The sequence below is a fragment of the Camelus bactrianus genome, chromosome 7 (assembly GCF_048773025.1).
Source record: "Camelus bactrianus isolate YW-2024 breed Bactrian camel chromosome 7, ASM4877302v1, whole genome shotgun sequence".
Taxonomy (NCBI): Eukaryota; Metazoa; Chordata; class Mammalia; order Artiodactyla; family Camelidae; genus Camelus; species Camelus bactrianus.
This window is the reverse complement of record NC_133545.1, coordinates 70,485,606-70,513,432: the sequence shown is the minus strand read 5'-3', so window position 1 is coordinate 70,513,432 and position 27,827 is coordinate 70,485,606. Positions and strand designations below refer to the sequence as shown.

General features: G+C 36.0%; 1 protein-coding gene across 11 annotated transcripts in view; it reads right to left on the bottom strand.

Annotated features, from left to right (window-relative positions):
• The window catches only part of CACNA2D1 (calcium voltage-gated channel auxiliary subunit alpha2delta 1), a 425,155-nt gene that overhangs the window by 65,229 nt on the left and 332,099 nt on the right, over nt 1-27,827 (bottom strand). For all 11 annotated transcript variants that reach the window (XR_012508251.1, XM_074367566.1, XM_045510452.2 and 8 more), the window contains exons 11-12: nt 13,519-13,677; nt 9,649-9,753 (exon numbers count right to left, since the gene is read on the bottom strand). Coding sequence is in view for 10 of the 11 variants with exons in the window: in XM_074367566.1 (XP_074223667.1) it covers nt 9,649-9,753; nt 13,519-13,677 (264 nt within the window). In the remaining variant the exon portion in view is untranslated. The remainder of the gene's footprint in view (nt 1-9,648; nt 9,754-13,518; nt 13,678-27,827) is intronic.

Sequence of the window (27,827 nt, the reverse complement as noted above, 5' to 3'; positions counted from 1 at the left end):
ATACAAATATTTAAAAATTCAATGGAAATATTTTTTAATTATAGTGATTTAAACACTCATTAGAAGCCACTGAATTTAAATAATACTATAAGGGTTTGGAAGATAAATTCAATGATATCAACAAATATTTAATAAAGCGGCTGTTTAACATATACTGATTTTTACCAGTTTAGTAATCTAAGTAAATCAATACTCTACGCTCAACATTTTAGCTTTTTCTCAAGATAAACAAGCAGAAAAACACTTTTCCACGAATTCACATTCTGGTTTGAACTATGTTAAGAGCTTTTCCCTAATTCATGTCGATTGACTGTTTGAATTGCCATTTTCTAACTGTTTCGTCTGCTCCATCTTTTGCACATGACTGCAGAACACAAATCTCAAAAGAGACTTCACATCTGTTCTCTGTTCTTTCGCTGGTCTTGGCCACACAGAGCTCACATCATAACAATCCCTGCCCCAGAATGTACACTGGGGATGCTGCTGCTTCACTTGTAAAGTTTCACGTGAATCGCCCGTAAGCCGTATGGGATTGCCTTCGTTACACACGAAGCCATTTGGTGAACCCATCGGAGTTTTAATCACCTCAGATTGTCAGGACAAACGACTGGTTCTAGGTTAACAGAAACTGGTGACACCTACCCCTCTCTCTCCTATCCATCAAAATGCAAAATGCACTTTCATTTTCTTAAAATCTTCAATTGGGTCATTGAGGGGGTTTGTCTACGTATTTCAATGCACTGTGACTGCTCACATAGTTACACTTACTCCTAAGTGGGAATATTTTTATAAACAGGTTGGCCACCCTACTGATAATTCAATTTAACTTCCCTACCTTAAACAATTGTCACATGAATTCAGAGCAGGGAAAAAACCCAGATGCTCGAGAAAGCACTTGGGATCTCCTTCATAATGAACATTTGAAAGCAAGTCTCCAACTTTCAATTTAAAGCGCTGCTTTGTCTAGTTGTTCCTCCTACCACCACAGTGCTCTAGTTAAATGTTTTCCCTAAAATACTTTTCAGCACAAAGAAATAAGTGAATAAGACTAAATGAATTACTGTAACTACATCCCTGGAAGCCAAGTATTTCTAATAACATAGAGGCTACTCTTAGACACATACCATGTGATTACTTTGACTGATGTTATTCATCAAGTAGTCCAAATAAACATAACTCAGCCAAAACACATACCAGTTTAAAAGAAATGAAAAAAAATTGTTGCCTTATTTGTTTTACTACAAAAGTTTTGCCTGATCCCCAAGGTTTGCCTACATGGAGACCTCAGAGGTTGTCTAAATTAAGGAATTCAGATTCACAGCTGGGTGTCAAAAGTGCACATTCTGTCACAATTAATTATAATTTTATAAAATTTTAATACACACTAGGATTTTTCCTTCTCTTTTTGCCCATTTTTCAAATAGGGCCTTGGCTTTTGAACATTAGGCTGCATCAACTGATTTAATTATTCCCTAACAGCAAATGTATAATTTATATCTTTCCTCGATTTCTGTTTGCCTTGCCGTAGATAATTTTAAAGACACTATTTATCTGAAACTTTCCTCCCAGTGGTTATGAAAATTTTAAGAATTACAAGTTCAACCTTTCTGTACGTTCTCCAACTGCCTTCCCATTACAACAGTTACAAAATCTTTCTAATATATCTAAGATGCTTACTTTTCTCTTGGTGGATACACATACATACACGCATACACATAAAACACATGCAAGTCTATATTTAATCATTTATGGATTATTTTAGAATTTTCTGAGATGATTTCATTAGTATACATTTGGCTCAGAAAATTTATTAGAAATCACTCAAACTTTTAAATTCTTTACATGACAGTGAAAACACTTGACATAAATCTGATTTCAATCCCAGGTGTCATATCCACGCTGAATATGGCTTCGCTTTACACATTTTAGCTAATTACAATAATAAGGATTTTAACTTCACTGATTTTATAAGCGGGTGTGATGCACACTTCATAGTGCACGTCCGCAGGGAACTGGTGAAATTTGGAAGATGATTTTTGCACCTTAACTTTCCACTTGCAGTTTTGGATAGTTTGGTTTCTCCTAAATCCACACACTATATTACTGCCACCCTGTGGAAGAGTTATTGAACTAACTGTAAAATCCCAGATGCCAAATCCACAGAGATGACTGCTAGCCTCTCATTATTCTACAGCTTTCCACTTCTTTCAGTTTACCACTCTTGCTTAGCCATCATCAGGGGGAAAGGGGAAAGACCTCTTGAAACATGCACAACTTAGAAATTATGGTAAATTGCATTTTCAAAGATGTATATTTTTAGAGTTCTTTTCTTGTTTAGAGTTCTTGTTAGTGTATTTACAAAGTTTTACAAAAAACAAATAAAATGACCTAAAATAACTCAAAACACTCGTTATGCAGTCACACAAGCTAAATATTTCATTTACAGTCTCCACTAAGCAAATTACTTACTTTAAATCATGCCGCCAATAAAGCAAAGTCAACTTTTGTGGAGGAAGATTCCTTTACTCATGCCTGATAGAACATTTATAATCACAGCACTACATTCATGTAACGACCGTGTACTGGAAACTTTCTGTTCTAAGGGCAATGTTCCCAGAACATGTGTTAAATGGTCCTCAACTAATCTAGGTGACTTTAGATAGGCTCATGGTTCAGACTGTTCACTTCAGTGAGGGTCCTATGTGAAACCCACACAGTCATAGACGGCTTGGAAAAATATTTTTCATAATGCTGGAGCCCAGGTCTTCAGCAGAAATAACATGGAAAGGTAGTATTGAATAAACACTGGATTGGCTTTAAACAGTTTCAAGACTGCACTACTGTATCTATTATGGTACTTTATACATAAATGGAAAATAAATATTTATTAAATGACAGAAAATTGAATAGCTAAATGAGTGGTCTCAACATTTTCCCAGAGACATCTAAGACAAACTTTAGTATCATCTGACACATAAGTCAGTTCATTACAAACACAGCAGAGACAAAACTAGACTCACAGTTGTCTTGCCTTTTATAACCTGAGCTGTTTCATTACACTTACATCATGCTAAATTCTTAATTGTTTTATTTTATGTTATGCAGACTTACTCAAAGGAATTGAGCAAACTTCTTCAGGCAAACTGAAGTATACTTTGTGCACCTGTATCATTTATGTACTGTGTTATTCCTAGAGAATGACAACAATTCTCATGCTTATTGACTCATGCTTAATTATATTAGAATATTCAGAAAAGAAATAGTACTTTGAAACCTTATTTAATAAAACTAAACTTAGAACAATTAAAATCAGTCTTTACTGTCAGTTGCAAATTTACATAACTGTTCCTTCAGTTGTTTCAAAAAATCATTCTTTTCCTCTGAACAGAACACTCTAATTCCAAAAATGTGCAATTGATACGTGAAGTCTGGCCTGCCTGATCAGAGAAAACTTTACTAATAGCAAATTTTGGTTATTTAACATGCATTATTGATCTGTTCCTTATAATACACCACTGATTTACAACTTTAGCCTTCAGTTTTGGACTCCTGTTAATCTGTTTTTTATTTTGTTTTGTTTTGTTTTGTTTGTTGGAGACTAAAATACTTGTCTTCAATTAAGATTTTTCCAAAGCCACAGGGTCAACCTATTTTAAAAAACCATAGGAATTTCTTGTTTCCCAGCAGAACCCAGTTACTGGAAACTGTCACCTCAACAATTATCAGTTACCCAGAGTTCAAGTTTAATTTGCAATAGGCAAATCTCCAAAGAATAATGGAAATGAGACTATGAAGAAAGCCAATAAAACTAAAATAAAAATTTCAGCTATCGAATCATGTTAGAAAAATGATGTCAAATTTTATTAATTTACTGTGTGTACTAAAATTTTTGGCATTAAGCCTATAAAAATATTAGACTGGACTGAGTATTTTAGGAGAAAATTCTACAGCGGTTTCCATAATTCACAAGTGTAGTAGAATCCAGAGTGTTTAACCCACATCTCTAGTTTTATAGCATTATGAAATAAATAAAAGTGTCCAAATTCACCCTTCACACTTAATTCATTTTATAAAACCCAAAGATCTGAAAGGTTCTTGCAAGCCTGCAAAGATTTGATGGCTTAGTTTAATCCATCTTAGCCCCTCAAGGCTGTGAGAAGCATGTCCCTTAGCAGCAAAGCCTGGCTCTCTGACAAGAAGGAAAGATCCTGGGTGGGCAAATGATGACTGGCGTGGCTGCAAGGCTGTCCTGAAGAGAGAGACAGATGGCCAGCCAGGCGCATTCCACATGAGGTTACGAAATTGGGACTGTAGATCATTTCAATTATTGACTTTGACACTTAGTAGCGGTATGACTTTCAACAAGTTACTTAACTTCTCAAATTTTGGTTTTCTTATTTCCAAAACAGAGATGATGGTAACAATAAAAATCTTTCCTCATATGATTATTCCAGTTGTGAATGAAGTGATACAGGAAAAGCTTTCCTATTATATGGAAAATTATAAGCACAATACACATTAGCTATGGTGATAAAGATGACCACGATGATGGTGATACAATGTCTTCTATCAGTCAAACGATCGGAAATCAGTGAGGTAACATTTGCCATGAGTGGGATGTTAGCCTTTCAAGCCTCAAAAAGAACATAAAATAACTTGAAATAACACCTTCCCAGAGGAACACATTTGGCTTGCCTTATTACATTTAGCAATAAACTCTAAAGAAAGGAAGCCAATATTGTCTAAATGCCATTGTGTCCACGTAAGGTATGCCTGTATGGGATTTCCCAGGGTCTGACAAAGGCAAGAAGTTAATCAACGACTGTTGAATTTGTTTAAGTAAAACAAAACAACTTTAAAAAAGGACACGAAAATGCAGTAGGTTTTGCCTAGATGACCATCAAAAGCCAAGCTGACATTTTTCTCCTCTCTCACATGTCTTGCATGTGGGTGCACAACACAGATGCAAGCTCTGGGATTACACTGGTGTTTGACACCTTTAAGAACAATTATAATGAATCATCCTTGCATTATCAGATTATAAGGAAGCAATTTCGGGGTTGCCCTTCCCTCTGCATACATTTTTAACTACTTGATAAAGGAGAAATATGCAATGAGCACATCTTATTTCCAGGCAATTTATAGCTCTGCAAAGACTATCACCAGCAGAGAGGTCACAAAATAAACAATACACTCTTTTGTTTCGGGTGTTCTTCTTGGGTAATGCTAAATACTTCACTGACACTAATAATGAAAACACTCATGAAAAACCACATGTAGGACTGATTAGAGTGAATGCAGAGAAGCCATCAATGTAATCATTTTTTGTATAAACTTAAGCCCCCTACTTACTTACAAGGTGACACATGCAAGCGTAGAGCATTAATTTTACTACACAAAACAAATGGTTGCTTTCAGTTATTTTCTTTGAGGAGAACAAACCTTTTGAGTTCTTCTACCACTGATGAGTGTTTTATTGCTTCCCTTAGGAGCTTCTGTACTCCATGTTTATGTTTACTTACTTATGTTGGACATTATCAGTGAACAGTTAGCAACCACTGTACATCAAGCCCTTCCTAGCATCTAAGGCTTCAGGGCTACGTTTCACAACTAACACAACACTGACTTCATGGAACTTTCAATAGAGGAGAGTTCATGATAACAGATGAATAAATAAACAATGAAATCAATGAAAAATGGTAATCTGGCAGAAAAAGAGCAAAGAGGAAAGATGGTGCTGAAATAGAGGATGATAAAGATGGTGTGTGGGGGAAAAGGACCACTCTAGAAAGAAGGAGCAGGGAGACCTCCCTGCGGAGCTACATGGAAGGCAGAGTTCTGAATCTGAGAAGAAGATGGCCACAGAAATAGCAGAACAGAGTGTCTTTTCTGGTAAAATGACTTAACACACAAAAAAGGCAATCCCAATTCTAACTGGTACAATTCTATCTAGACCTTATTTCAAGTGCATTTTCTCCACTCTATGGCTTCTGTCACGTGATATACTTTCTGCTTAACGTAATACTTAGTCTCGATTTTCACCACATTTGTTCTAGCTATTAAATTAAGGACTCTGTACAATGTATAGAAGTAATATTACTCAAACTTGAAGCAAACATAACTGATAATATTTTCCTTACTTTGGGGAAAGAATTATCAATATTAATTTTATTCTAAGAAAAACAAACATAAATAAATCTGTCAGAGAGAAGGACATATACACACATGCACATGCATGCATACAATGCGAATTTTACAGTGATAATTTATTGGCAGGGCCAATGTTACTTGCAATTAGTGTTTTCAGCTATACAGTAGCTCTAGCATAAGTAATATATTTGGTTTTTATGAATGCAGGTAGACTTCCTATTCTAAAGCTAAAAAAGAAACTGTTGAAAGTACCAAAATACCTGCAATGAAACTTTTTAGAAGCAGTGCATTTGGTAAACAGTATTATATATATTTTACAAGTCTGAATGCCCTTCATTATCGTACGTCTGACTTAGTCCTTCCAAAGGCTTCACTGAAGGCAATGAATGATCTTCCCTACCATCTGTTGAAAAAGCAACTGACAATTTTTACTCCTATTGTATAAAACACACATGCAGATTCAAGCATCCGTGATTTGCTTTAGATTTCTGTAGGCTATAGATGATTTCTCTCTATTTTCAATCCGACAGAAAAATACGAGAGACTTTGCCTATCATTTTTTAAAGAAGTTTTACAAGTAATGCATCTGTTGTCAGAATCTTACATTTAGCTATGCATCCTTTAATTTGAAAATTATTCTGTATCTATATGTTTCTTCCCATTTGTTCTTATCATTCAGTATACTAGTTATTTTGAAAATTTCATTTTATACATTTTGAATGCCTTTTTATCTTCAACTGGTTCTGAGAATTCAGCTCAGAATCCAAGAACGATTTTCCAGCCGGCTAGACACTCTTAAGTGACGACTGCTAACCAAGCCCTTTGCCATTCTACAGAAAATCAAATATCTTTACTTTTGCTAGGCCTGGGAATTATCTTTCAACTCTGTGTCTGGTTTTACTTTCTTTTATTCATTTGTTTGGACTCTAGGATGGAGCTCATTTTGATTTTGGCACCAGTTTTGAGGAAGTCTCGAACACACGGGTGAGCCCTAAGGAATGGCGTGGCTGCAGGTAAAGATTAGACAGTGAATGAGTGTTAATTTGGAACAGCTGTGTGAGGAGATGACCATGGACTCAGGTTTCAACTGTACCTATCTATAATCAGGTAGATTGATTCCCACGAGTAATACATTTCCAAAGAACCCAAACATTTTGTTCTAATTCTCAAACCTTTTGGCCTCATTAGCTTCTGCTGTGTATCTGCAGCCTCACTCATCAGCTCTCCGGATGTACCGTGTCACACCTACCTGGGTTGCTGTGAATGATTTCTGGTGTCATTCTGGATGAAAAATGAGTGTACATGCAGCATTCAGCAGCCACATTAAAGCCAAGCAAGAGGCTTGGGGAAGAAGTAGGATTCAAATAGTTGCTTTCAGATTTTTTTTTTCCTCTAAAAGCTCTCTAACCTTTGGGACTTTGTAATTTTCATATTTTTAAGCTACAAGTGATTTTTTTTTTACAGAGTATGCTTTAAAATACTGTCATAATCAAACAGAATTTTTAAGCGTATGGAAAATTTGTAGCTTACTATCAAATTCCAGTTTTACACATTGGCTTTTGGAAAGATAAAGTGGCTAGTGAAGCTCAGAGTTGATAAATTTACTATATAAGGAGTATGATTTTTGCAGGTAAAGACTTGGTCTGTCATACACATTTTTAGATGACAAAGATAGCTAATGATCTTCCATATCACTTCATGTGGGCCGCAAATCTCAGACTGCATGGGCGACTGCAAGGTAGGGAAGTCTGAATGAGGCAGGAAGTTAGAAACGGTTTGACAATTCATCCAAAACCATTTGAAGTCATACTTAAAGATCTGAAGCCATATTTAAAGAAAAAACCTTTCTTGCACGTATACACACTATTTTTAGTAGGTACATATACACACTATCTGCACACATATGCCCTTGGCATAAACAACAAACTATGTAAATGTTGTCTTGACAAAATACAAAATACACTCAAAAATAAGTGAATTTAAAGTGACTGCCTGCTGTCATCTATTTTCACTGTAGTAGATACAGAACATGAAAATACCAAGAGACAACCTTTCTGTTTGTTCAACAAAGTTTTCCCACATTAGAAAATTCGGGAAGCCGCTGTTGGAAGCAGAGTGCGTATGAAATGCAGTACAGCGATGGTTCCAGAAATATAATTCCTACTTGTCCAATTCAGAAATTTGTGATCTGTATCTCTCTCAATCCCTCCTCTTTTAAGGATTTGCATCAATAATCCTTTCTCTGCTTTGCATCTATCAATTTTCTCTGTCTTGTATCCCTTTACCAACCTACAATATAGAATAATGACTCAGCTCTTCCATGTTTTAAAAAAACAAAACATAGACATGCACGTGTGTGTGTGCACAACTTGATCCAGAGTTATCTTTTTTCCCCTAATATTCCTTAGCATATTTGCAAAGATTTAAAAAACATTACTTTATGTTCAGATTTCTACTTCCTTATCCCTCCAACACTTCTCAACACCTTTTGCAATTTACTCACATCACTTTACACAGGAGAGCTAAGCCCAAGTTACACACACAGTCCCTTGTTTCTGGAGATACAATGGACAGAAGGAATATCCATTTATAAATATATGTGTATATATCTGTGTACGTATGTACATCTATAGATCAGAGTATGTATCACAGAACTTCGCTATAGCCACTGACATTAGAAACACAGAAAAAATACAGTATTTAATTCCAAAAACATCTTAAATTTCCTTACACAACCATAACATTTATTTTTACATCATAGACAGTAAGCACTATCTCCCTAATTTTCACAGTTGCTTTGGCACTTTCAGAAAGTCTATGTCCTTGGGAGAAGTGTGCGTCGTCTAAGCACAGCAGCTTTTCTAGGCAAACAGCAGGACTGTTCAGTAAGACTAGATTCATCACTTTTGTAACAATGAACATGATCTGAATCATTTATTATGTGGTTTCGCATGTCACAAAATACCTTTGTTTAAAAACTTGACTTTCCATAAAAGGTGAAAGGGATGAGAAGCAGTGTCTCAAAATGACAGTATTTAGCTTGGACATTTTCAGGATGTATACATAGAATATATATATGGCTTTAAACTAGTAAATCCTTCATTTATTCAGTCAACTGAACAATTTGTGAAAACACAGGGTAGAATACAATTGCTTTCCTTATGACATAAAATGTCTTCTATTTAAAAAACAGGAAAAAAATAAATTTATGACATGCCTCAACACGTGTTATTGTGTTAATTCTGTATCCTACGTACGATTGTATAGGTTCCAAGTATTTTATTAATAAATTAGTCATAAGGTACTTATGAATCTCATAAAAAATATTGAGTATCTTTAGTTCAGCCATGGGCTTATATTCCATAATCTTCATGGCTTTCTAATCAGCACAACAGTGTTTTAATCCAAAAATGTCCTCCCTTACCACCTGAGCCACTATCTCGTTAAAAACTACCTACATTAGGATTAAATTTAAAATACTATAAAAATTACACTCACTTTTTTGTCTTTGTTGTATTTGGCAAATATCTCCTGAGCTCTCTCTTCTCCTCCGTCCGTGAACAACATGATAATCTTATTGCAGTTGGCTCTGGAAACATTATACTGTATTAAAAAAAAAAAAAAAGTACATCATTCACAGTAAGAGCAGGGGGTACATAAGCAGTATGGAAAGAGCACACACAGGTTGCAAGTAATGACCAGAGTATCTGCTCAGTAACTACATTCTAAGAACCAGTTCCTGGATCAAGCCGGACCTGCCTCTGCCACACACACAGAGGCTCTGCCTCATCTGCAACATCCACAGGTCTCCCTTCTTTCGGGTCTTTGATCCAGTATCACTCTCTCTATGAGGACTTTCCCGACAATTACGTTTTCAATTACAATCTCTCCTCGCAGATTGTATTTTACTTCCCACCATTTCACCCTCATGTATGTGTAGCATATATTTTATCTGTTTTTTTATTACTGGCTTCCCCCAAAAGAAGGTAATTGCCTTTAAGGCATAAAGTTTTGCCTTTTTGTTCAGGGTGGTTTCCTTGCCTTCATGGGTATCTCAGTGGCTGATTATTAAATGGGTTTTAAATTAATTAATGGCTATGATGTTAATTTAAGCCCAAATAATTTATACCAGAAACAAAGTAATATTAACAAAAATGTGCATACTTTGTCACATGTATTTTCACTCCATTTACAAACATCTGTTCCTCTCTTCCCTCCTTCTACATCCTACGTTTATTCACTTTACGTTCCTGAAATTGCAATGTTGATCCCTAACACCCAGCACTCTTTCATATCTTTTTAAATGTCAACAGCTATTTCCAGAATATTCTCCTATCTGCTCTCAACCTGCCACACATATACTCATCCTGAACGACTCCATTCCCATGGTAAATCCTCTCTCAAACTTTCATTAAGGTCCCAAAAGAGTTGGACTTAGGAAAATAAGATTAGCATCAAAGGGCCACTAAAATGCATAATTAATTTAGAAAGCTGGACTTCTTTGAGGTTTGAAATTATAATCTCAGTCTTTCTATTGTTATAAAATGTGTCTGCAAAAGTGTTGAGAATAAAAGATCACATTAATTTATGAATGTTCAGCTTCTTTGAAAATGTCATCACTCTAGTTCAGTGATATTCAAAGGAGATACCAAGTGAGGCTACTCTGCACTTTTAACCCTCTAATTGCCCCATTAAAGAAAGTAAGAAAAAATATCTGAAATTCTAATAAATATCTTTCAGCCATTCAAAATATTATCAATTCAACATCAAACCAATATAAAAATCATTAACATAAAAACTATTTTTTTTTCTTTCATAGTAAGTACTAAAATTTTGGTGCGTCCTTCCAACACAATTCAGTTGAGACGAGGCACCTTTCAAGTGCTCCATACCCACGTGGAATTGTGATCATGGTTACCATACTCAGGAGCACAGCCCTGCCTGGTCTTTAAATAACTAATATATTCTTAAAAATCATTAATTCGCCTGTAGTGTTTAAACTTATTCAAGGTTTCTATTCTCATTTCTCAAAGAAGATAAATATCATTTCCTGTTGTAAAAGTTAATGAGGACAACATTTTGCTTTAGTGCCGGAAGGATCCTATTTCACATAACCTTACCCCATTGACTAGGCCATTAGACTTCTAGCAGTTAAAACTTTTAACCAAGCATTGTGAAAACTCAAATACTGACTAACACAATGTTTATCACATTCAAGCACTCTTACCTTTGACGATACTTATCTCAAAATTTGACCATAAAAAAGTTACATATTTTACCCTCAAAATATTTCTGTGAAAGGTGTTGAAATCCCTTAACTAAAATTAATTTCTCTGACGGACGACGCCTCTTCTATGTGCATAAGTAAAATGGGTGAGCTAATGTAACCACAGGACTGCTTCAAGGTGGCAGAGTACAGCCTTCACAACAGGACTTGGCTTCATTTTCTGAAGGAGTGGAGGTATTATTATTATTATCACTAAATGCAAATATCAAAGCGAGTCAGCACGTTGGGTCGTGTCGATCATTTGCAGGATACCGACAGAAGGAAGAATACAGAAATGTTTTGTTTTTGACATCATTTTCCCTTGAAGTCGATGTCTCAGGACTTGGGGTACAGTGGAATATATCATAGCTAATTTTCAATGGGTTTGCAACTATCTAAAGAATCACAAAGTCACAACCATTATACAGAACTGACTTGTAAGGAATTAAGCAAAGGAAAGCGCTTGCTTATGTCAATACAACACAATGAGTATGGGTGCTAATTTACTTTAACGTGGTATTTCACAACACACTTTGTTATATACCCCCATGTGGCCAGTCATAGCATAGCGTCTATCATACATGCACTCAATAACACTGCTTTTTGAAAAACGCATGCCAATATATTTGGCAATACTTCATGAAACACTAACTGACGACTATTTCAGATCTTACCGTCTAATTCTACTGACACCTGCTTCAGTGATGTTGCAAGGGTAAACCTTGGAAGGACATACAAAAAGCAAGGACTGGCACCGTGTAATAGAAGACTAGAAGCATTTGAAAGAGATAAGAAAACACGCTTCAACTCAATAAGGCAACCCCTGGCATGTGGGAAAATTATTTTAAAAGGAGGAATTGCAACACAAAAAGGACGTGTGGAAAGCATATGAGATTTACTACAGGAATAACTGAGAACATATTAAAAATCATTTACAACTTGGGTAAAAGCAGTAGGAGAGGCCAACAGGGGTTAAATCATATTTTATCAGCAACTAGTAATGAGTCTGGGACTTAACATGGCCCCGCTAGTATGACTGTTTCTGAAATAGTACATTAGGCTTGAAATCCTTCATCATTTCACAATTGACACTTGAATGGGAGGGAATCAGTGAGGCCAATTAACAATACTACGAAAAATAATTACAATTAGCCAAGATCTAAAAAATTTGATTATTAACTCAAGAGAAAAATATTTATTATTTAAAAAACAAAACCCTCACATTCCTTTACTACAGAAAGCATATACCTTACTCTCATGATCAATGACAGACTCTGTGGACATTCCTTCCACAACCCTAGTGAGGAAACCAAGGTAGAGAGGGGCTAGGTCCGTACATTCAACCATGGCAGTAATACTGCTTCATGAGAGATACAAAACTGGATGATAGTGTCTGCTGTCAAATAGTTCAAAGTGACACAACACAGGCAGCATGGCCATCTGGAAGTACTAGTCCACAACATTAGACATGTTACACTGTGGAGGCGAAGGAGGGGTGCGCAGCAGCTGTGCCAGGCTCTAGCAGCCTAACTAGAGACATCGATCGGTGATTCACTCAAGGGCATCTTAATTGTGGAAGGAATTCCTGCTCTGGGATTTATCTTTTGGACCACCTTGCTGGTTCACCATTTGGACCCTTCTGTACACTTAGGAACAACCTGAAGACTCAAACTAGATAGTTAAAACTAAAATATCTCCAGAAACCATTCGATGATTGAAAGCACAAGTTTCCAAGTAATATGGTATTAATTGAGGTAAGAAAAAAGAAATGATATTCTAATTGTGCCAGCTAATTTTCCAGTGCTTATTCCAATTTAAATTAAACAATTACCTTACAAATATGTCTTTTAAACATAGTTGGACTTAAAAAAAAGGTGGGAAGAAAGATCTACAAGAAAATCTACATTTTGTATACCTTTTGAGTTTTGGATTTAAATATAAAAATAATTCAAAGATTTCTACTGCCTGGACACATCTTCTTTCTAAATGGATAAAAAACAGCACTGTTATCTAACCCTGGAGAGCAGTAACTACCAGGATATTGAAATTCAGACACTACAATTCATTAACAAAAGACAAAAGGAGACGGTATTGATACTTACATTAAGCAGCTGTTCAAAAGCAAAACTAAAGCCCTTCTTATAATCTGTGATTCCTTTTGCTGTGATATTATTCACCGCATCTTTCAGCACTTTCTTATTTCTTACATTTGCTTGGACAAGGTGCTGAAAACAGCTTACGTCCTGGGCATTGCTGTTAAACTGCAACAGATAAAAAGGTAAATACGTAAGTCAACATTACAATCAATCCTGTAATTTTCACTGAATTTGCATTATACTTCTCCATCCCGTTGCAACATTTTCTCTTTCAAAAAGAAAAGTGATTAGATTGGAAACAAAAATGCACTAAAGATCAAACAGTAATTGCCACCTAAGCCCCGAACTCCTACTGTCACCCTAGGCCTGTCACTTACCTTCCCGAACTACCTTGGTTTTCCTGATTATAAACTCGGGATTTGAGGTATGTGAGGTCCCTTCCAGCTCTCAAATTTTATGAGCACTTAGATTAAAAAAAAAAAAACAAAAAACCCTCAACAATGAAATATATGCAGAATCCAGAAGTGTTATGCCGCCTGCACTGAACAGAGGGAGAAACTGGGCATTTTTACTTGCCTCGCATAAGGAAAAGTTACAGTGAGAAAATAGTACAATGAACTATGGGAAACAGAGGTTTAGTGAATTTGAAATTTGATGGTAGTCTCTCCTGGGGGTTAAACAGGAAAGCAGCCTGAGGGAATCAAGAACAACCAGTGGCCTTTTAGGAAAGTCACTCTAGAGCTTATGCACAGAACACAGCACAACCAGGGAGGCAGGGACAGGGCTGGCGGGTCCCTGCAGAGAGTCCTTATGCAAGTGATAAGGGCCTGAACAACAACAAAGAGGCCGTAGGAGGAAAAACAAACTCCAACAACACGTGCCCCAAACTGAAAATTCAAGAGTGATCACTAGAGTAATTTCACCCACCGTATAAAAAATATTCACACAGTTCATGGGGTATTTCCCATAAGATAAGAACTGCAGTACTGAGCTAGCATCAGGGTGCTAACAGGAGAGGGACCATCCTATCATGTATGAACTCTGCTATCTGTACAAGTCCCTTAGGCCCTGGGGGCCTGGACTGTCACACCTGCAAAACCAGACAAATAATGAAAACATACTTGCTAAAAGGTAAGCGGCTGGCCAGACAAAATGCTGAAAATACTTTCAGATCAAAAACATGTAATTAAACATCTTAACAGAGGAATCACAAGACAAAATGTAAATTTCACATAAGTGATTACATAATCTTATAACTATAATGCATCATTCATATTCTCTGAAGATCCCTGAAGCCTAATTATAAGGTGCACTGTACGATTCATCATTCACTAAGCCAGTACTTACCAGCAGCCTGCTGCATGTCTAGAGTTGTGGAAGGTGACAGTTCCGTAAATCATGCACACAGCACATATGTAAGCCCTTATATTGTGTTTACTATGTGTTGCATTTATTATTTACAAATATCAATCATTTCCTCTTTGAAAATGCCCGACAACCAAGTATTACTATTATCCATGAGAAACCTTAAGCATAGCTAATGACTTGTCCACAGTCACAAGTACAATAAGAAACAGAGTCAGGATTCAGACCCGCACTGCGGCAGGAGTCTGGGGTTTTACCTATTCCCACACTGCCTCTTGATACAGTACAATCAACCATGATTAGTTCTGTAAAGCAATCTAACACTATTCTCTTAAGAGGTAACATCTGGGGAATGGGTTCTACTTTGGACTGTGAGCAACTGGGGGAAAACTCCCCAAAGAAATGGCAGTTCCTGAGATTCCAGAGAAATGCTTCATAGAAGATTATTTCAGGCAAACGGAACAACATGTGAAAAGGCCCTGATGTGACAAAAAGCTCAGTCACATATGAGGACTAATGAAGTGAAATGAGTTCAGGCAGGGAGACCGGGGCTCCAAAGGAAACACTGAAGAATGAGGCCATCTTATCAGATGGCCAGTCACAAAAAGTTTAAAGCCAAATGCAGAATAATTTCACCTAAAACTTTAAGAGAAGCCTGAGCTGCTGTTTGGGAAATGGATTTAAGGTGAACAAAATTTAAAGGATAGAAAATAATCAGAAGGCCATTGCAGTAACCTAGCTGAACATACAAAGTGGCTTTGTTATTCATGAAGATGGTCAGAAAAGAGGAGCTCAAGACCTATATGGGGAAGGAATCACTAGGTCGTGGTGGTGGATTGGGTGTGGGCTGAGGAAGAGAGTGGGGTCTTGACTGGCTGCCAGGCTTCTGACGGGGGCATCTGGAGGCCGGAGGATGGAAGGAGGGACGGGTTTGGGGGCCCCAGAGCAACAGGAAGAGAAGCACAGAGTTTGAGTGAGGGTGAGATTTCAGTGTATGTGAGCTATGCAGATGGAGATGTCAGGAAATCATAACTTATAAATTGAGAGGCTCAAAAGAAGTCTTGATTACAGATTTAAAAAAAAAGGAAAGCTTCAGCACAGAACTATGGCTTAAAACTATGTGAGTACAAGTGATGCAGAGGAGGCGTCCCTGAGAAAACTGAGCAGGAGTAAGTTCCCATGGAGGCAGGAAGGAAATCAGGAGACAGGACTGCTTTGAATGATGAAAGACTAAAAACAGTCTCAAGAAGAACACATTGCAGTTTAGAGGCAGTAAAGATGAGAATGTACAATGCCCACTGAACTCATCCACATTTACATGTGCAGCACCTGGACTAGGGGGTGGAACTGGCTGAACAGCAATGGGCGTGCTGAGCCGTGCAGGGGTGCGTCTCAGAGCGCCTGGGCAGGAGGCCGGGAAGGAAAAGGGTGGTCCCGGCAGGTGTGGACTGGGGTCAAGGAAAAGGCTTCTTTAAAGTGAAGGGCAACTAGGGTAAGAGAGCTGATATTGACAGAGAAGGAAGACAAAGATGCAGGAATCAGAAAAGAGGTAAAAACCAAAATTCTTGTGAAGATGAGGAAGGACAGGATACAGATGGCCGGGAGAGGAAGGACCCATTAGGAAACCATGTATCGACTGCATTGTTCTAGGAAAGCAGAGTGGGGGTGAGCTCAGGTGCTGGGGGCACAGAGATGCGGTGTGGGAAGAGGAGGTGACCGGCTGTGGCTTTTGTCTCCAACAGACAATGAAGCAAGTCATCAGGATAAAGCAAGACGGGGTGGGACATTTGGAGAGAGTACAGATAAAACAGGAAGGAAAATGTCCTACAGACAGAAGAGTTCTTTCTCATTTTCACTTTGAACATGACTTTGGGGTACATCATAGATATAAGACCAACACTCCAATATATTTGTTTTCGGTTCTCAATACATTCAAACATCGAAAATTTACCATCTTCAGATCCAAATCCCACTGACTTTGCCCCATTATGTGATAAATCTGACACCATCTTACTGTACACACGCCATTTTGAAAGCAAAAGAATGTGAGAATTTCTGAGTTAGAAAATAAAACAATAAAATAAAAATAAAAAATAGTCTGCTAATACATTAACAGTAACATGTCTAACCTTAAAGAACTATTTAAAACAGTCACAGGAAATGTTATTATGTGATTTAGTTAAATCCTGAATCTTGATAAAATTACAAGTCATGCAGAAAATGAACACTGAGTAATGCAATTGCCCTGGGTCTTTCCATTGCCCTGACCTGCTTCTAACACAGAAAAGTGAAGCATCTCATTTAAGTCACTTGAACACAAACTGATTAAATGTAAATCCAACTCATTAAATACAAATTCACTGGTGTATAACAGAAATCCTACAATTATACTCATAATAAAACTCATAAATAATGCAGACAAGGTGTAAGTCCCTATAGCAAATCTTATTCTCCTCGGAAATGGATGAGAAATTTGAAAAGTCCCAACTTAGATAAGTATACATTTCACAGACAACTTAAACTCACTTGCTTTTAGACTAGAAAAAAAAGCACAGTTTTACTTTCATGAACTGAAATTGTAGTCTATGGTGACATGTGCCCAGCTTTTAATTTATAAACCACATATTTAATACCTAAACCACATAGACAGTAAAAATTTTAGGGCAAAAGTTTAATAATAATGTAGCATTATAAAGTTTTGAAACACTATATGGTGACTGAAAATAGATTTAAGGAGTTCAGCCTTTGTCATGTATTAAGAAAATACTCCTTATGGTTACCAGGGGAAAGGGGGTGGGAAGGGGTAAGTTGGGAGTTCGAAATTTGCAGATACTAACCACTATATATAAAACAGATAAACAAGTTTTCCCTGTATAGCAGAGAAATATATTCAGTATCTTGCAGTAGCTTATGGTGAAAACGAATATGAAAATGAATATATGTATATCCGTGTATGACATCATGCTGTACACCAGAAATTGACAAAACACTGTAAACTAACTATACTTCAATAAAAAAAGGTAATTAACGCCCTTAAAAAAATACTCATTTTAAAAACATATACTTACCTAACCCTACAGAGCCACATATCCAAAGTAGTATCACATTCCTTGCTTCCTCTCCTGACCCCAGAGAATTCAATCAAGTGGGTCCTCTATCAGAAGCGCTGAGACAACCCTCTGTCAGCATGCTGTGACTGGAAGGCGTGTGGGCTAACCTGAGGAGGGATGTGTACCTCCGCCCCAGCATTTGGACATTCTTTTCGTTTTCTCCTTCCACATACACTGCTCCTTGTGCCTACAACACTTCTCTTCTTCACCTGATTGTCCCGATTACCTTAGCATTCACTCCTGATTATAGGCTTTCATGACCTTTCCTGCCGGGATCAAATCATCCTTTTAAAATTTCTCAGAGTTCTAGATATACCTTTTCTATGGAATTCATCACTGTCTTACTTTTATATTTCTCCGTATGGTATCTTTATAGACTCTTTGACTGGATTAGATGACATGGTCAAAGAATGGTCATCCCACCACTGTATCCTCAGTTCTTGACATATAATAGGTATGTATATAATTTATATACAATAAATATAAAAAATTCCTTATTGAATGGATATATAGAGTTTAATAAAATTAGAAGACAGTGCACGAATGTTAGTCAATAATCAAGCTATAGACGTCTAAGTGCAGGAACTATTTTAGTTGTGCAATCCCTTGTTAAACTTGTACATTTATAAATACAACTATCCTGTCCAAATAGACACTATTAAAATATTCAAATGAACAGGCATATAGAACACCTAGCCTAGAGTCTGGTACATGGTAAATTTTAAATCAACTGCAACTCAATCCTTTAAAATATTATTTTAGTACAAGCATTAGTATACTCTACAGTGAAATAAGAAAGGATTCCTAGATTCATGAGAAAGATTTATAAACACAGTATCAGCTTTAGTGAGCTTTAAATAAACTTTATTAGTGGGATGATACAAGTGTCTCTCAAACATTCATTCAGTCCTTGAAACGGTCTCTGAGATAACCATGAATACTAAATTTCACTGCTTCCAATACACATCACAGTCAAGTACACATATCAGATTAAAAGACACTTTAGGTCCAAAACCAACTGTTAATTTCTCAAATGAAATAATTTCAACTCTTGATTTTGTAAAGGCAATGTCTTTTTTTGTTCTCATGTCCTCTGCTGAATAAGAAATCATTCCACAAAGTACTTCTGAGAGAGGGGCCTCTGCTGCTCACTGGGTTAGGCTGCAATACAAAAGATGAAATGCTGGCATTGCCTTGATACATGTGAGTCAAAGAAGCATCAGGTTCCTGGAAAGTAACCTTGTCTAGGAATGGCACCTAAAGCACACCTTCATGGGGCACAAAGGCTCCCCCTGAAAAGGTTGGAGGCCTCAAGTAGTTTTTCCCTAAAAACATTAAGAATTAAAGGCAAAAATGAACCCAAAGGTGATATTCTTCTACTTGGAAATGCAGAGAAAAGATGGCCCATAATCTCTGACCACTAAGCAAGCCTTTAAATTTCCACCCTTTCACCTCATCCACATATTTCAATCTCTTCAATGTTTGCTGTGAAAAAGAAACATAGTGTAAAATTGTGGGCTCAAACTGTGTAGATGATCAGCAAAAGCAACTCAAATTCAGACTGGACTGCTTTGGAATATAGTTTTTTTTTAACTTACAAAATATAAATGAACTACTTTATATAAGTAACTATTGGAAAAATTTATATAACAAATTTATATTATGTAAAATAATTTAAATAGATTATCTAAGTTAAATACACTTCATACAAGTTTGCATTTCAGGCAGCACAGTTAACAAATTATAGTATTAGAAGCTATCCACATTTTGGACAGCAGGTGGCAATGCAGGAAAATAAAAGGAAAGTGAAGAACAGAGGCAGTGATATTAAAAATCTTGGTTGCTTTATTCCCATTAAAATACTTATCATTTATTTTGATTTTCCCATTTTCCACAGGAAATTTGGAAACTAGGAAATATTATAAAGAAACAAAATGGTTATCCTAAAATCCAGAGGAAACACCTCATAGATTTATCCACATGCATATGTACATATTCTTAGTAAAGAATCATTTTAAAGTTCTTCTGCCAAATTACCTTCCAGATATTTTGGACCACTTTAAAATATATGTGTAAGGGTCTCACTTTACTCCCATAAACAAACATCTTCATTTGCTAAACTGTAATTTAAAAGAATATTTCAATATTCAGTAATTGCTTGAATTCCCTTGATGGCTAATGAAGTAAAACTTATTCTCAAATATTTTCATATAAACCGGTGAATTTTAGGAACTAGAAAATACTAAAAAGACCCCAAAAGAAATAAAGAATTCAATAACTTAAATAAAAGACATGCTATAAGGAACGAGAAGCAAACTAAGGGATACAGAATAACTCATAGTGATCTGGAAGGTAGAATAATAGAAATCACCCAATCAGAAGAGCAACAAATAAAGAAAGAAAGGGAAAAAAAAAAAAAAACAAACCAGTTTAAGTGATCTCTGAGATAACATTAAGTACCCCAACATTTTCATAATGCGGATCTCAGAAGAGAGAAAGAAGGGCATTGAAAATGTATTTGAAGAAATTAAGGCTGAAAACTACCCAAACCTGAAGAAAGAAATGGATATCCAGGTACAGGAAGCACAGAAGGTCTCAAACAAGATGAACTCAAATGGACCCACACAGAGACATATAACATAAATGGCAAAAACTAATGATAAAGAGAATTGTACAAGCAGCAAGAGAAATAAAAGTGTCACATATAAGGGAATCCCCATAAGGTTTTCAGTTGATTTCTCTGCAGAACCTTTGCAGGTCAGAAAAGAGTGATATGATATATTCAAAGTGCTGAAAGGGAAAAACCTGCATCCTAGGATACCCTACCCAACAAGATTATCACTTAGAATCCAAAGATAGAGAAGGTGTCAGACAAGCAAAAACTAAAATTGTCCATCAACACTAATCCTACCCTAAAAAAACAGTTAAATGGTTTTTGCTAAGTGTAAAAGAAGTAAGAATCTATAAGAAAGGGAAAACGCCACTAGGAAAGGCAAATATATAGTTAGCAACTATAACTACAATAAACAGGTAGGGATAATAATGAAGATGTAAAATACGACATCAAAAACACAAAATGTCAGGGAGGGAAGTAAAAATGTTCATCTTTCAGAATGTGTTTGAACTTAAATGACTATCACTTTAAAACAATTAGACTCAATTAGAGGTTGACATATATGAACCCCCTGGTGACCACAAATCAAAACCCAGAAATAGACACACAAAAAAAATAAAAATAAAAAGGAAGTTAATATAAGCATACCACTAAAGAAAATCATCAAACCACAAGAGAAGAAACAAAAAAATTAACAGAGAAGAACTACAAAAACAACCAGAAAACAATTACTTAAATGGTAATAAATACATACCTATTAATAACTACTTAAATATAGGGACTAAATAAGGGACTAAAAGCTCCAAACAAAAGACACACAGTGATTGATTGGATTGAAAAAAAAAAGACCCTTCTATATGCTACCCACAAGAGATTCATTTCAGATCTACAGACACACACAACCTGAAAGTAAGGGGATAAAAAAAGATACTTCATGCAAATGAAAATGTCAAAAAAGCAAGGGTACTGTTACTCCTATCAGACTGAATAGTCTTGAAAACAAAGACAATACAAAAGACAGGCATTATATAAAGACAAAGGGATCAATAGCAGAAGCAGGTAATACACTTGCTAACATATATGCACCCAATACAGGAGCACTCAAATATAGAAAGCAAATACTAATAGACATAAAGGGAGAAGTTGACAATAATACAATAATAGTAAGGAACTTTAACATCCCACTTACATAAATGGACAGATCATCCAGACAGAAAGTCAATAAGGCAACAGTGGTCTTAAATGACACAACAGACCAGTTTGACTGACTAGATTATCTAGAGAGCATTACATCCAAAAACAGCAGGGTACATATTCTATTCAAGTGCAAATGGATGGTCTCTAGGACTGATCACACACTAAGACACAAAACAAATCTCAACAGATTCAAGAAAACAGAAATTGTATCAAGCATTTTTTCCAACTACAACTGTATGAAATTAGAAATCAATTATAGAAAGAAAAATGGTAAAGAACAGACACATAGAGACTAAACAACATGCTATTATAAAACCAACTGGTTAATGAAGAAATCAAAGAAGAAATCAGAAAATAACTTGAGACAAACATGGAAACACAACATTCCAAATTCTACAGGATACAGCAAAAGTAGTTTCAAGAGGGAAGTTCATAGCAAGCGACCTTCCTCAAGAAACAAGAAAAATCTCGTATAAGCAACCTAAATACCACCTTAAAGAATTAGAAAAAGAAAAACAAAGGCCAAAGTCTGCGGAAGGGAGAAAATAATAAAGATTAGAGAGGAAATAAACAAAATAGAGATAAGAAACAATAGAAAAGATCAGTGAAACCAAAAGCTAGTCTTTTGAAAAGATAAACAAAGTGGATAAACTTTTAGCCAAGCTCACCCAGACTATACAAGAAAGGACCCAAATAAACAAAGTAAGAAATGAAGGAGGAGAAATAACAACTAATTACACAAAGAAAAAAATCATAAAAGAATACTATGGACAGATACACACCAACAAATTGGACAACCTAGAAGAAATTGACAAATTTCTACAAATATATTAAGGCTCCAAAACAGAATGAGGGAAATACAGACAATCTGAACAGATTGATCACTAGCAGTGAGATTGAATTTGTAAAAGATAAACAAACCAAAAACAAACAAAAAAATCACAACTCCCAGCAAACAAAAGTCCCAGACTAGATGGGTGCACAGGAGAATTCTATCAAAAATATAAAGAACATGTTTAATAACTAGTATCTATTGTTCTCAAACTACTGTAAAACTGGAAGGACGGAACCTTCCCAAATTTATTCTACAAGACCTCCATTACTGATTAAAAAAAAAAAAAAGACATTATAAAAATGAAAATTACAGGCCAATTATCTTTCATGTATATAATGCAAAATCCTCAACAAAGTATTAGCAAACCAAATCCAACAATAAACAGGATCATACACCATAATTAAGCTGGATTTCCTCCTCACAAGAATGGTTCAACAAACTCAATGTGATACACCACATTAACAAAACGAAAGACAAAAACCACATGCTCATCTCAAAAGACACAGAAAAAGCTTTTGAGAAAATTCAACTTCCACGCATGATAAAAACTCTCATCAAACTGAGTACAGAGGGAACGTATCTCAACATAATAAAGGCCATTTATGACAAACCCACAGTCAACATAATATTCCATGGTGGAAATGTAAATTGGTATAGCAACTATGGAAAACAACACAGAGGTTCCTAAAAAAACTAAAAATAGAACTACCATATGACTCAGCAATTCCACTCCTGGGTATATATCCAGAAAACATAAAAAGACTAATTCAAATTGATGTATGTACCCCAATGTTCATAGCGGCACTATTTACAATAGTCAAGTATGTATGGGACTGATACATACTACAATATAGAAAACAGATAAGCAACAGGGAGATTTTGTACAGCACAGGGAATTATAGCCATTATATCATAACAACTTTTATTGGAGGATAATCTGTAAAAATGCTGAATCATTATGCTGTATACCTAACACTGGTATCTTATAAATTAACTATATTTCAATAAAAATAAACAAAATGAAGTAAAATAAAACAAAATGCAGGTCCTACATATATTATTAAGAGTACTGCTAGGTAATTCATGGCATTTGCTAATGTTACGAATGTGATTTTAATTTCTATTATTAATCCCTGTCCAGGGAAATCCCTGTCCAGAACGTGTGGTCACCCTCCCGTAATTAGAGATGTCACGATTATCTTTGCTAACAGCACTCTGGGATTTGAACACGCCTGTCCTCAAATTGATGCTGCTCTCTACCAATATCGGCTGCTGGTTTGTGGTTTCCCTAGGCCGCAGAAAAGAATTTAATACAGACTTTATCCTTTTTAAATTGCATTTAGGAAAACCAGGTCTGGTCCAGGCCCTGCCTCTAATAAGTACCCATGGCCACAACTGATTCAGTTATCTCCCCGGAGCCTTAGGTTCCTCCTTTCTGAAATGAAAGGCTTTGCTACATTACATGCAAAGTCCTTCAAATTCTAAAATCGTATCTTTTAGATCTGTTACTTTTGACTACTATGGACAGAATTACATAAATGAGTAGGAATAATAAATTTTGTATATATCCAAAGAAAATGGCAACAATAAAAAGGGAAAATATTGATAACATTATTAAGATAAACTGTTTCCCTCTTAATTATAAATCACTGCCAGTGAAAACTTTATAAAACATTTTAATTTTTAAACAAATATTCCAATTAACTTGAATCATGACATGCCCAAAATTTAGTCTGTGGACTTTTTTCAAAATGTTGAACGAATTTCTGAGTAAGTCCCAAGTATTTCTAATATAGTCTACTTACATTTTGGTACAGAAAACTTTTAAATCTAATTATAGGCACTTAGAAGAATTTCAAGCAAGTAAGTGTGTGTGACTTTTGCTTCAGAAGTAATTTGTATTTAGCTTCCTCACTCATCTCTAGTTGATATTCATATTTTCTCAACCATCTTTTAATCAACCAGTGTGCACTCCTGATCCCAGAGCACTTACCCAACTAGAAACAGGGGTAGCATTCTCTCCATCATTCTTGAGATACAATAATCATTTTAGTATTATTCCTATTACAAACAGTGTCTCATAACCTTGTGGAAATTTGACTGCCAGCTCTCAAAGGTGAAACTGCATTAAATAAACAAATGATCACGTACTCTTTGATCACTCCCTCTTCACCGCACTATGATCCAGAGGTGACCAACATGTTTAATATTTTCATTTTACATGAAGCTGGTTACTTGGAACAACCTCCTTAGTTGGAAAAATAATATTTACAGTGATGGATGGATTTGCCAAAAGAACACAAAGAGAATGACATACTTATCTAATGTGTCTGCAGAGTAGAGATACTGTAATACTGATATATGTGAGTATGATTCAGGTCACTTAAAACACAAAGATATTTTATCACTGATTAAAATCCGTTATAAAGTTCTGACAGCTATGTAGTGCCTTGTTTCCCAGCAAACTTCATTGCTGTCTTAGTTTAAGAAACTGCCACAGCCACCCCAATCTTCAGCAATGACCACCCTGATCAGTCAACTGTCAGCATCAAGGCAAGACCCTCTACAAGCGTATAGATTAAGACTCACTGAACGCTCAGATGATGATTAGCATTTCTTTTTAGCAATAAAGTATTTTTTACTTACAGTATGACATTGATTTTTTTGAAAAATAATACAATCATAACAATACAAAGAATAATGCTGTTGCACTTGAATAAACCATAGTATCGTGTAAATATAACTTTTACATGTACTGGGAAACTAAAAAACTCACGCAAAGTGCTTCATTGAGGTGCCTGGAACTGAATCCGCAGTATCTCTGAGGTATGGCTGAACTCTGAAAAACTGTCCCGAGTAAGTGCTAATACTCATTTGTGCTTACTGGGCATGAAGTCTTTTCACAGTCCTTCTAGCCGTAGCAAATAAGTCAATAAATTTTACATTTTTAAAAACTATAGTAAAATTCAAACTAAAGGAATCCCTCTGCCTTACCTAAAGAATTACTTTGCTATTTCTAAAACTGCAAATGCAATTAATTTCTAATTATCAAAAACTATCTTTAGTGCAGCATGTAATTAATGGAAAAAAATATTTATCATACTTGTCAACACTTTCTTATAAACTCTCCTTATACTTGCAAAGCAATTACATTATCTCCCAGCAATCTATCTCTCTTCTTAAAAAAGAAATAACCTTGATTAAGTAATAACTTGCTCTGTTACTAAAATTCCTAAATTTGTCCTTCATTTCAGAGTCTTTCCTTCAGTCTTCAGTTTTTTATGTGTCTTTTAAATGAAGACAGTTCTAAGAAGCACCCCCTTTTTTGTTTTTGCCTTAACAGTACCTCTTTAAAAATCAAAGTATAGTTGATTAACCATGTTGTGTTAGTTTCAGTATACAGCATAGCGATTCAGTTTTTTCCTTAAAAAAAAAAAAAAGCACATATGAGACAGAGAGAACTTTGGTTCTTATAATGACCTTAATTCTACTCCTTCTGTTTTTTTTTTTTTCATACCTCTCTCTAAAAAATGAATGGCTACAAAATAATATATTCATGAACTTCTACAGTACTAGTTATTCTACACATTACCCAGATCTTAAAATCTAAGTCAGTGATAAGTCTGATCAGTCATTACATGCTCCACTCAGATACCTGTTGCACTTTGTTAAATGCACCTCCCTAACGTACCCCGATTTACTCACTACTTAATTACGAGGGAGACCTGCTCAATGCAGACTCTGGCTCCTCAGGTCTAGGGTGGAGCCTGAGATGCTGTGTTTGGAACCGGCTGTCAGGAGCTGCTCACACTGCTTGGCCCAGGCCTCACTGTCAGGAGCAAGGGCATAAACTACAATATTCTTCTTTGTTGACACAAATGAGATATGAATCAACATAAAAGTTCTCCTGAAATCTAGATGGATGACTACTTTATAAGATATGAAATGAAATTGCTCTCCTACATTTGTCACAAAACTGTATTGGTGTGTATAAAATATCTTTTATTTTACTTGAACTCTGGTAAAAAGGACCTGTTTTGCAAAGGTGGAGAAATCACTTTTCAGTTTACATTGCACCACCACTTACAAATGAGCTCATTATCATATGCAGAGTAGGAAAGTTTCTAAGCTAAGAAAACCATGCTCTTATCTTGGAACACATTAGAGCTATTTTACAAAGAAAACTGAAATTTAAAGCACACAGAAAAAGAAACAATCCAAATCATGTCTTTCTGGAATATATAGTGTGATTCGATATTTAAACAAACCCCCACTGACATTAGTTCGCGTTGAACTGTCCAGCCAAGAACTGGGAAGTGTCTGAGATTTTATTCTATGTGCAAGCTAAAAAGCAATTCTCCTATAGTTTCATAGATACTGGCAGAAACATACAAGTCCTCTGGATCAGAGAGAAAAGGTCACTTATTACTCACAGCAATACCAATAGCAGTAGCAATAGGCAGATACCACCTTTGCTTACACTGAAAACTCAGTTCCCAAAGAGGGATGGGAAGATGGCCAGGGGTCATCTGCACAGGCAGTATGTATGTTTCAGGCACACATCCCCAGATGAGGAAGCCCCCGATCTTATATAGGGGCTGCTGGCAGCTGGCCCATCCTCCCCTCCAGGGAGAGACAAAATCTTAATTACCCTGCATTGTAAATCTCTTCTGGGGAGAGAGATCTCCATCTTTACTTATCCTGCAATGTACACAGATCCAAGCAAATTGGCTGTTAAGGATCAGATTTAAAAAACCATGACCAATTCGTGAACTGTCCCCTAACAGTTGGTACAAAAGTGATGGAAGATGATAAAACAACAACAATAACCATAATAATGATAATAAATAAGCACTTTACATGTGTTACTTCATTTGGTGCTCAGCAACATACTGGCAAGTTATTTATGATTCTGTCCACTTCAAAGAGGAAGAAACAGATTTATAAGCCTTAAGTAACCTGTACAAGCTCTCGTAACTTGTAGTTTCAAAGAGTGTGTGTTACCCCTATGCAAATCTACAAGCACATCCAAGAGGCAGGATTCTCTGAGAAGAGTAGGAAGTAAGGCACTTAATCTTACTAATGAAGAGGTGAGTCTTACTAATGTCACCAGATCATTTCATCATGATCATCCCTTCCCAGCCTCCTGTATGGCTATGGATCCTCACTCCTCATTCTGCACTTGGATTTAGGG